This window comes from Pleurodeles waltl, chromosome 3_2 (genome assembly GCF_031143425.1).
Source record: "Pleurodeles waltl isolate 20211129_DDA chromosome 3_2, aPleWal1.hap1.20221129, whole genome shotgun sequence".
In the NCBI taxonomy this organism is placed as follows: Eukaryota; Metazoa; Chordata; class Amphibia; order Caudata; family Salamandridae; genus Pleurodeles; species Pleurodeles waltl.
In genome coordinates, this window is record NC_090441.1 from 85620996 (window position 1) to 85633094 (window position 12099).

The window sequence follows — 12099 nt, forward strand, 5'->3', positions numbered from 1 at the left end:
AGAGCACAGAACCCTCAACCTCACAAACAAGGCCCACATACCAGAGTCAGTATCAGAGAGGAAGTTTTCGGGGACAATACAGAGGGGGACAGTTCCCTAAAACTAGAGGGAAGTTCCAAAGTCCCAAGACACCGCAAAATAAACAGTGACTCCAGTGTCACAAATCCCCAACACATAACACCAGTGGGGGGGAGACTAACAAATTTTTACCAAAACTGGGAGGAAATAACAACAGACATGTGGGTCCTAGCCATTATCCAACATGGTTATTGCATAGAATTCCTACAATTCCCTCCAAATGTCCCACTGAAAACACACAACATGTCCAAACAACACATGGATCTATTACAACTGGAGGTCCAAGCGTTGTTGCAAAAAGACGCAATAGAACTAGTACCAATTAATCAGAAAGGAACGGGTGTTTACTCCCTGTACTTTCTCATACCCAAAAAAGACAAAACTCTAAGACCCATCCTGGATCTCAGAACATTAAACATTTACATCAAATCAGATCACTTTCATATGGTGACACTGCAAGACGTGATCCCATTGCTCAAACAACAAGACTCCATGACAACACTAGACCTCAAGGATGCGTATTTCCATATATCCATACATCCTTCCCACAGAAAGTAGTTAAGGTTTGTAATCCAAGGAGTACATTACCAGGTCAAAGTGTTGCCGTTCGGAATAACAACAGCACCAAGAGTTTTTACAAAATGCCTTACCGTAGTGGCAGCCCATATCAGAAGACAGCAAATACATGTGTTCCTGTATCTAGACAATTGGTTAATCAAAACCAATACGAAAGAACGGTGTTCACAGCACACAAAGCACATTATAGAAACCCTTCACAAGCTAGGGTTCTCACTCAACTACAACAAATCACACCTACAGCCGTGTCAAATACAACAGTACTTAGGAGCAACAATCAACACAAAAAAAGGGATTGCCACTCCAAGTCCACAAAGGGTACAAGCATTCCAAAACGTAATACAGACCATGCACCCAAACCAAAGGTTCCAGGTAAAATTTGTAATGAAACTACTACGCATGATGTCCTCATGCATAGCCATTGTCCCAAACGCAAGATTACACATGCGGCCCTTACAACAGAGCCTAGCATCACAATGGTCACAAGCACAGGGTCAACTTCAAGATCTAGTGTTAATAGACCGCCTAACATACACCTCGCTTCAATGGTGGAATACTATAAATTTAAACAAAGGGCGGCCTTTCAAAGACCCAGTGCCTCAATACGTAATCATAACGGATGCTTCCATGATAGGGTGGGGAGCACACCTTAACCAACACAGCATACAAGGACAATAGGACACTCGGCAGAAACAGCTTCATATAAATCACTTAGAACTACTAGCAGTATAGAAAGCATTTCAACCTCTAATAACCCACAAACACATTCTTGTCATAACAGACAACATGACAACAATGTATTATCTGAACAAACAGGGAGGGACACACTCTACACAATTGTGTCTCTTAGCTCAAAAGATATGGCATTGGGCGATTCACAACCACATTCGCCTAATAGCGCAGTTCATACCAGGAATTCAAAATCAGTTAGCCGACAATCTCTCTCGGGATCACCAACAGATCCACGAATGGGAAATTCATCCCCAAATACTAAAAACTTACTTCCAAAGATGGGGAACACCGCAAATAGACCTATTTGCAACAAAAGAAAACGCAAAATTCCAAAACTTCGCATCCAGGTACCCACAGGCTCACTCTCAAGGCAATGCGTTGCGGATGAGTTGGCCAGGGATATTTGCATACGCTTTTCCACCTCTCCCACTCCTTCCGTATCTAGTAAACAAATTGAGTCAAAACAAACTCAAACTCATACTGATAGCACCAACTTGGGCACGACAACCTTGGTACACAACACTACTAGATCTGTCAGTAGTGCCTCATATCAAACTGCCAAACAGACCAGATCTGTTAACTCAACACAAACAGCAGATCAGACACCCGAACCCAGCATCGCTCAATCTAGCAATTTGGCTCCTGAAATCTTAGAATTCTGACACCTAGACCTTACACAAGAATGCATGGAGGTCATAAAACAAGCTAGGAAACCAACCACAAGACATTGCTACACAAATAAGTGGAAAAGATTTGTTTATTACTGCCATAATAATCAAATTCAACCATTACACGCATCTGCTAAAAACATCATAAGCTACCTACTACACTTACAAAAGTCCAAGTTAGCTTTTTCATCCATTAAAATACATCTGACTGCAATTTCGGCTTATCTGCAAATCACGCACTCAACTTCATTATTCAGAATCCCAGTCATAAAAGCATTTATGGAGGGTCTGAAAAGGTTTATCCCACCAAGAACACCACCAGTTCCTTTGTGGAACCTCAACATCGTATTAACACAACTCATGGATCCACCATTTGAACCCATGCACTCATGTGAAATACAGTACTTTACATGGAAAGTAGTCTTTCTAATAGCTATCACATCTCTCAGAAGAGTAAGTGAAATACAGGCATTTACCATACAAGAACCCTTTATACAAATACACAAACATAAAGTTGTTCTACGCACAAATCCAAAATCCTTACCTAAAGTAATTTCGCCGTTCCACTTAAATCAAACTGTGGAACTCCCAGTGTTCTTTCCAGAGCCAGATTCTGTAGCTGAAAGAGCATTATATACATTATACATCAAAAGGGCACTAATGTACTACATTGATAGAACCAAACAAATTTGCAAAACAAAACAATTGTTTGTTGCTTTCAAAAAACCTCATACAGGGAATCCAATTTCCAAACAAGGCATTGCCAGATGGATAGTTAAATGTATTCAAACCTGTTATATAAAAGCAAAAAGAGAACTGCCTATTAGACCAAAGGCACACTCCACTAGAAAGAAAGGTGCCACCATGGCTTTTCTAGGAAACATACCAATGACTGAAATCTGTAAGGCAGCCACATGGTCTACGCCTCATACATTTACCAAGCATTACTGCATGGATGTGTTAACAACACAACAAGCCACAGTAGGACAAGCAGTATTAAGAACATTATTTCAAACAACTTCAACCCATACAGGCTAATCCACCGCTTTTGGGGAGATAACTGCTTACTAGTCTATGCACAGCATGTGTATCTGCAGCTACACGTGCCATCGAACGGAAAATGTCACTTACCCAGTGTACATCTGTTCGTGGCATGAGACGCTGCAGATTCACATGCACCCTCCCACCTAGCCATTAGAAGCTGACAAAAAATTAAACCTGTACATTTGTAAATCTGTAAATATATCACTTTTAGTCACATTATGTACATACATACTTACTCCATTGCATGGGCACTATTACTATATACACAACTCCTACCTCACCCTCTGCGGGAAAAACAATCTAAGATGGAGTCGACGCCCATGAGCAATGGAGCCGAAACGGGAGGAGTCCCTCGATCTCGTGACTCGAAAAGACTTCTTCGAAGAAAAACAACTTGTAACACTCCAAGCCCAACACTAGATGGCGGGATGTGCACAGCATGTGAATCTGCAGCGTCTCATGCCACGAACAGATGTACACTGGGTAAGTGACATTTTCCTTCCCTTTACCGGCAAGTTGTGGTTTTTTTTTTTCCTCTCTGCGTTTAGTTTTAAACGCGCTTTATCTGTTACCGGCATCTTCGCGCGACCCGGCATTTTTCAAACAGTGAGCGCGATACTGAACGCGCTCGTGTTGAGCCCGCATTTTTCAATCTCTGCGCGCGATACTGGAATGCGCCTGTCTCGAGCCAGCGTTCTCCCTGCTCGCAGACTTTCAAAGGTTAAACGCACTGGACACGCATACAAGATGTAGCCTGGTAAACAGTGAAATGTACGTTTACAACACCTACACCAGCAAAACTCCTTACCTCTTTACGCCTGCATCATCACCCGACTGGAGTGCCAAAAAGAAAAAAAAAATGATATTACATGTGTGAGTGTGTTCAAGGAAAATAAAGGGGAACTGACTGTCAAAAACACCCCTTTGGTGGCTGACATTAAAGAACGAAGTGGATTAACGCCATCAAAGAAAAACAGAGGTGGGTTTTTTTTTGTTTTTTTTTTACTCTGTTTGCTTTATGCAATACGCATTGGAGATCTCCTAGAACTGCCATATTAAAAACAAAACAAATAATTTATTTTTGGTGGAATTTCTTACTAATACCAAAGCCATGCAGAATATACCTCCTCCTTTCTTTTTAACAATGCCAGGTGAAGCATCAATAATTTGGTCTAAATGGAAAAAATCCTTCTTGCATTATGCTAGAGTTTGGGGCACAAACTTATCCAACGAAAGAAAAACTTCTCTGCTCATGCGCTGTTTGGGAAGTGAGGGGCAAGAAGTTTTGGAGACCTTACCAGAGCCCGATGATGAAGGAGTTGACTTAAATGAGTTTGAACTCTGTTTGAAAAAATTAGACTTGCATTACTTACCAAAAATCAGCACGATTCTGGAACGTTATCATTTTGGGATGAGAGAGCAAAAACCTGGTGAAACTATTGAGGAATATATTACGGCTTTGAGGAAATTAGCAGCTACATGCAAGTTTGGAGCAACTATTGACAAACGTATAAGGGATCAGTTTATGTTGAAGTGCTCCAGTGACAAAATTAGACAGGAACTTTGGAGTAAAGATGATCCTTCTCTACAGGAAGTTGTGACTGTAGCTAAGGGTGTGGAACACACTCTGGCTTGTGTAGAGGAATTGGAGAGGAACAGAAGTCTTACTGTTAACAAGATAATTAAAAAAAAGGAGCAACAAAATGTGTACAAAGATTGTGATGGAGAAAAAGAAGACAGTAAACTTAATCAAACGCAGTGGTCTAAATTCAGAGACACTAAGGGCCTCATTACAACCCTGGCTGTTCTGGAGTTTGTATCGGCAACAGGCTGGCGGTACAAACTTGGGGATTATGACCGCCGGGACCGGGGATTACGAGTCCCCCTCCCGCCAGCCTTTTCATGGTGGTAGGAACCGCCATAAAAAGGCTGGTGGAAAGGGGAGTCGTGGGGCCCCTGGTCCTAAGGCCTAAGGCATGGGCAGTGCAGGGCCCCCTGCCACGCCCCATGGAGCTTTTCACTGTCTGCACAGCAGACAGTGAAAAGCACGACGAGTGCCACTGCACCCGTCGCACCGCTGCAACACCGCCGGCTCCCATGTTGTGGCCGACATCCCCGCGGGGCCAGCGGGGATGTCTTAATGGCCACCGCGGGAGTGCGGCCGCACCGCCGATACAACTTGACGGGTGGCGGTTGCCGCCTGCCAAAGTTGTAATGAGGGCTTAAAAGTTTCCGTTGTGGAAATCTTGGACATTATGCTTCTTACAAAAAGTGTCCTGCTGTTAATGTGACTTGCAAGTTATGTAACAAACGGGGACACTTTGCAAAGTGCTGCAAGTCAAACAGAAGTTCTCCTTCTGTGAGACTGGTGGAAGATTGTGTTTTAACTGTTTATAAACAAGAAAAGAAGAAGAAACATCCTAAAGATCTTGTAACTATTGGTGTGTTTGAGAGTGAAGTCTTGTTTGACTCGGGCATGGTTAACATTATTGTCCAACTATAAATTTGACAAACATTTAAGTCATAGTGTTGTGTTGAAAGATCCAGATGTGATTCCTGGGGCATGTGGTGGACAAGTAATAGAACTGAGGGGCTATTTCGAATCTGAAATTACTTTCAAGACTAATACAATTTTAGGGAATATTTATGTACCTGTGAAGGGTGACAGTGTTTTGAGTTGGCGGCACCAAAAGGAACTGAATGTTATTTTGGATCCAAATAGTCCTACACCGGTTATGTCAAGAGTGATTTTGTCCACATGTTGCGAGAAGTATGTGAGGTTTCTGGGAAGACTGAAAAAGAGATAGTTGAACCTTTATCTAATTTTGTTCATGAGTTCAAGGATGTGTTCAGTGACAAATTGGGATGCTTAGTAAAATATGTGCATCGCATTAAGATTAAGGAAGGGTCTGTGCCGGTAGTGTCCAAGGTACGACCCATTCCCATATCAATGAAGGATGATGTAGAAAAGGAGATACGGAGGTTGTGCGAAGAAGAAATAATTGAACCGGTGGAGTCCTCTGAATGGGTTTCTCCGATTGTTGTTGCACGTAAATCCTCTGCTGAGATCAGGTTGTGTGTAGATTTGAGAAATCTCAACAAGTGTGTCATTAGTGACCAGTTTCCATTACCAAACATAACTGAAATGGTGTCTTTATTACATGGGGCAAAATATTTTAGCACATTAGATCTAGCCTCAGCATACCATCAGGTTGTCTTGCATGTTGACTCGAGGGACTGTACTACTTTTATCACGCTGTTTGGGACTTGTAGATTTGTTAGAATGCCTTTCGGGTTGGTGTCAGCTGCCTCAGTGTTCCAGCGTTTGATGTACAATTTATTGGGCTCTGAACCTCGAATAAAGTATTTCCAGGATGATATTTTAGTTTATGCTCAGACAGAGGAGGAACATGAGAAGAGAGTGAAGAAATTATTGACCATTATGAGAGATCATGGTTTGACACTTAAGTTGAAGAAATGTTCTTTCGGCAAGACGGAGATTGAGTACCTCAGTCATAAAATTACCTCTACAGGGTTGTTTCCAAAGAAAGAGCTTGTTAGAAATATTTTAAATTTGCATTCTCCAGAAAAGAAAGAGGAACTGTCAAAGGTAGGGAAGTCCATTCCTGCCTCCATCCTGCGCTTGGAAGGGTACTGCGGATGTTGAGCCACCCCCATCAGTGGGTCTTTGTGCAGGGTCTGAGGCCCGGGGAGACTCAGGGGCACCAGGCATGCATAGGCCAATTGAAGTAGTCGCCGTTCCAGCGGCTCAATGGCAGAGGCCACTGCATGATGTATAAAGGCGTCCATTGCCTCACAAAATTCAGACTCAATGTTAGGGACCAAAATGGTCTCTTCCTCTATGCACTGATGGTTTGTCTGCATTATGCCGAAGCGCTGCGCCAGAGTGTGAATGCGCTAATGAAGACGAATTTGGTACCCTTAAAGGGAGTGCAGAGGCCAAGAGGCAGACTTCAAAGCAGTAGGGCTGGGCGAGGCCAGGCTCTCTAGCATGCAAAATGCACTAATCCCACACTGGGTCAAGCCCTGGGACCCACTCCCTTATGATATGATGGGAAATATACTTGCGCCTGGGCTGGGACGGGCCCCGGAAGCAACTGAGCATGTTATAGATAAGGGGAGCGAAGTTCAGGCCTGCAGGACCGGCGTCGCCACTTCCTAATTGTTATGAAATGCATACCCCATTCGAGGCGTCAGGCTTCCAGGTGATCGGGGCACAGAACACCTCTGCGGGAAAGGCTTTGCACTTCAAAATGGGCGCTTCCCCTGTGGGATCAGTGAGATGCCAGACATGCAACGCGTGTCAGGCGTCTGCCCTGCTCTGATTGATCGGTTTGCTGCTACTGGAGCTGTGAGAGCGTGTCCACGGCTGTGAGGAATAATATACACAATAAGACACAACAATATTTCAGCAATAGCACACCATAATATGTTCTCAGGCAATAAAAGCAAAAAAGACGATGATCACTTATCTTCACCGCCAGAGCAGGAAAGAAAGAGAAAGGGTAGCGGAAGATGACGGAGTATATGGACTGCCGCTCCTACTCTTGATTGGTTGTGAAATGTCTCTTTTCCCGTGAAACCCTGGGAAATGTAGTTGTTACTTTAAATGCTGCTTCTCGAGAATAAAGGAGAGAAAGGGAAGCATAATCCTCACCTCTGGTCCTGACATAGAATCAAACTTATCTTCCAAAAAGAGTCTATAATTACAAATCTTGAGTAGTCATCTGAATAATAGGGAGAGGTGTAGACAAACCTATTTCTAAGATACTTACTTCCGGTATGATATATTTTCAGGAATAACTACTTTCACATCAGCGCACAGTGAGTTGGTTACACAGAGATTGAGCTAAGTTATCTTCATTAATTTTTACAGTGCGATGTAGGACTATCACGGGAGGTCACTATAGGCCAGATATACAAAGCCATTTAGCATTTCTTAACGGTTCGAATCGCTATTTCCTGCCGTTAGGAAATGCTAAGTGGGCTTTTTGGATATACACAGCCCTTTAGGGAATCGCAAATTGCTATTTCTGCTTGGTAAAAATCGCAATATGCAATCCTTTTAAAAGGGAAATCGCAGATAGGGATTTGTGATTCCTATTCAGATGTACAAAGCATTTCCTAAATGTGAATTAGGCATTTAGGAAATGCAATTACATTTGACTCCAAGTCGATGATATCCATGTGCAATTTAAAAAAAGAACCAAAAATGTTTTCTTTAAAGTGCGGTAGCCCACATCACTAGAGCCTTTTGCCCATAGCCATCCTTGGTTTTGCATTTCTAGAATAGCGATCTCTATTGACTTGCTATTTAGAAAACGGTAAATTGCATCTACGTACATCTGGCCCTATATGTCTAATTTGCCTTTCAGTACCCTCATTTCTTCAGGCATCAGTGCCCTGCAGCATTGATGTGCCAGAGTGGTGATGTTCGAAATCTCTGTTTTCTTTCTTATCCCATTCCTATTTCTCAGTTTCCTCTGTTTCAAGTACTGGCCCACATGCATCTTTGTTGGATATGGCTATTAGACATTGGTGGCGGCTGTGAGAGACAGAATAGTGCATCGCTCCAGCTGGATCCAGAGTACAAGTTTAGTGCTTTTTGATAAAAACTACATGTCCTAACATTCAACTAAAACATATATACTATAAAATATATACTAAACAATATGACAAGGATGAGTGCTAAAGGCTTGGAGATGGAGACTCCTCAAGCTCTCCAGACAGCAAAGTCAGCCATGTCTACGGGTAACACAGGAGTACCTATATCATTTCTTAATAATTTCTTGAAACAACTTAAGATGGAGGTTTTCTTGATCAACTTATATATTAAGAAATGTATGCTAAAAGTGAGGATGAAAGCGGCACATCTTAAAAGCAAAATGGTGTACATGACGATTTTCAGTAAAACAAATTGAAAGCAGAATAGACAATCTTGAACACATTGTCAACAAGAGTTTATAATTGAAGACTAGGATCTTATAATAAGCAATAACCACATAAAGTATTCCATTATCATAAGAGGACATTAATTGCAATTATTGTAGGACTTGTCCATCACCCTGAGAAAACCAAGAGTCTTTCTGCTAATCACTGGCTTTGTGCAAAAGCAGAACACCTCATGCCAGTGAAATTACCTATTCCAGTTCCAGATTACATGAAAGGAGAAGAACGTTGCGGACAGATCACTGTAGCTGATGAAGAAAATCCTGGGATGCAGTGATGAAATGGAAGGTGAAAGTAAAGTAGCGTGGTGCTTAGAAAGAGGGAGCTACACCTTACATGGCAAACAGTTAGGCAAGGGAGAAATAGCAAACACCCATTCAATAAAGCCATTGGGGAAGCAAGTGAAGATTATTTCAATTGAAGAAGGTCAGTTCTCAAAGAGAGGACGTAGAGGACAAAAAGGAAATAAGGGGCAGACTGAGATGGGGATACATTTCGATTTATGTGCTACCTATTAAAAAGCGGATTGGGCATACTTGCTTCCTAGAGGTGAGTGTTCTGAAGTTATATGAATGAGGCTAGGTGGGCATGGCAAGTGATGCTTTGAGCCCTCCATACTCAAAGCAAAGCACAGCAGAGACTCTCTAGGGGGAGAAAATCAACTTTGATTTTGCTGGGTTCTTTCATTCGGTATCCTAGTGAAGACAAAGGATTAGACCACAGGCTAGTTTTTCTGCAAATTGAGCTAGGTCTGAAGGAATAGGGTATGAGAGACTGCACAAATGCATGTAGTATGCATGTAGTATGAGGTTTCGGGGGTAAGAGTCTGGCAGTATCATAGCTATATGGGTGAAAAAACCTAGATTGTGTAGAAAAGTGTGCCACAGCATGCCTTCGATTGAAGGTCATTTTATTACCTTTGAGAGGGCTAAATTTACTGACAATGCAGCTGCTTATCCTGAGGCAATAGTGAAACACTAATGAAGATTGTCTTTTGCAGGAGGCCCACCTTCAGAGAAAAGACTGCAGACATTTAAGCTCAAAGTTGGACCTACACCAATACATTTCCTCAGAGGGAGGGAGGGATTATGTGCCATTGGTTTCTCAGGGTCCAATAGCAGTGTTAAATCTTATAGACAAGGTAGGAGCCTGCTACTGATTATTCAGTTTTACTCCAACAGATTCTCTGGTTCCACTGTTTAAAGATCCAGTGTAGGTCAGGAAATAGACATCCTAAAAACATTGGTATATACTTTGCAAATTGCAGAAGGGTGTGTAATCATATTTGAATGAGAGGGGTGCTAAACATAGTAATGGATGCTGGCAAGGAGAGGGCCCAGTAGAGGATGAAAGGTGCTGGTGCTTTCTCAGGGTTCACTGGGCTTAGCTGACATTTGGAGGGTTCAGGATGTGGAGGAGCAAGGCTACATCTTCCACATAGCAAAACACTACTCCTTTTTGAGGTTTGACTACTTTCTGATAAGCAACTCCCTCAAGAAGAAGTTGACAAGGGAAATCCTTAGACATAGTATTATCTTAGACCATTGCCTGATTGACCTAGAAATTAACATTTTGAGGAAACAAGTATAATAAAAAGGTATAAAGTGAATCACAGAATGCTAAGAGATTGGTCAGTGTTGACCTAGAACTTGACCTTTTCAGCTAACAAGTATAATAAAAACGCTATAGACTGAATTGCAGAGTGCTAAGGGGCTGGTCAGTGTTGATGGACACGATGAAAGGCATAGTTGGCGTTATAGCAGACTGTGACAAAGACGGAAGAGGAAGACCTATCGTCTAGGTTTCTTAAATTGGTTCTTGAAAGTCAGTTTATCACAGTGGCCTTCTGCTTGGAGAAAATTGAGGACAACAGTTAGATGAAGACCAGAGGCTGAACTTTGGACCCTGGAGCTGGAACACAAATCCTCATGTTCTCAAAAGGTGCCGCGAAGAGTCCTTGAACCTGGGCACAAATCAAAGTCTTAGACTGGGAAGGGCAGAGGTCTCAAGACTGAAAGCGAGTCAGAAATTGTCCAAGGGGATTACAATGTGGGAAAGCTTGCAGCATGTAAGTTGAGAGTCACAATAGTGGAATCCTGGAACTTTGTACATACTGACCCTGGGTTGGTGGTCACGTAGGACACAGGGGAAACCCAGTTAGGAGGCTTGATGAATCTGTATATTCAGGGAACTAGTGGGAAAAGATCAAGTGGTGAGAAGTGTGGAATTACTGGCTGAATCTGTAATTCTGGATCTGATTCACAAGGTAATTCCTTATTTCTCTCTTGTGCTTCCTCCATAATATTCAGCTGTGTTTTGGTGCAACCGATAATTATGAAGGGCTCGGTAACTCCTATTGCCATGTTCATCAGAGTTAATAGGTCACTCAAAACAAGGGCCTAAGATGTTGTAGGTACTCTGACCTCTTGGTTGGAACAGCATTTGCCCTCTTTTATTCATCCCAATCAATGTAGATTCATTAAAGTTTGCCAGGGCTGCAACAACAGTAAAAGAGTCTCACACATCATAGAACATGTTCACCACACTTGCAAGAAAACAATCCACACGCCTTTAGTTTTAGAAAAGGCTTTTGATTGGGCAAATTGGAACTTCTTGGAGCATACTTTAAAACCAGTGTGGCTAGGGTCCTGTTTCAGGAGGTGGTTCATAACTGATATGAACAACAGCAAGATTATGAATAAATGGTCTGGAATCTTTTCTTTGTACTCATGACGGAGAAGCAGGTCAGCAGGATTAGGAACAGCAGGGAGATTACAGAGCGAGATCAAAAAGGCAAGAAGGAGTTTGCAAATTGCATGGAGGCTGCTGATATATCTTGAACTAGTCCTAGAAATGCAATGTTTTTTGTGTGTTTAATAATGCTTTATTCAATAAGTTAACAAACATTAGTACAATAGGATAACTACATTGGAACAAAACAAAAAACATGAGGATAATTATACTTATAAAAACTATTTTATACACAATCAGAATAAAATATTGTATCATAAAATAATAGCATGTTTGTTAT

At 42.0% G+C, this 12099-nt stretch overlaps 1 protein-coding gene across 1 annotated transcript in view; it reads left to right on the top strand.

The window, feature by feature from the left end:
• HSF5 (heat shock transcription factor 5) overlaps positions 1 to 12099 on the top strand; it is a 333431-nt gene that overhangs the window by 144036 nt on the left and 177296 nt on the right. Inside the window, exon 5 of the mRNA XM_069226508.1 lies at positions 6546 to 6553. Within this exon, the coding sequence (XP_069082609.1) occupies positions 6546 to 6553 (8 nt within the window). The remainder of the gene's footprint in view (positions 1 to 6545; positions 6554 to 12099) is intronic.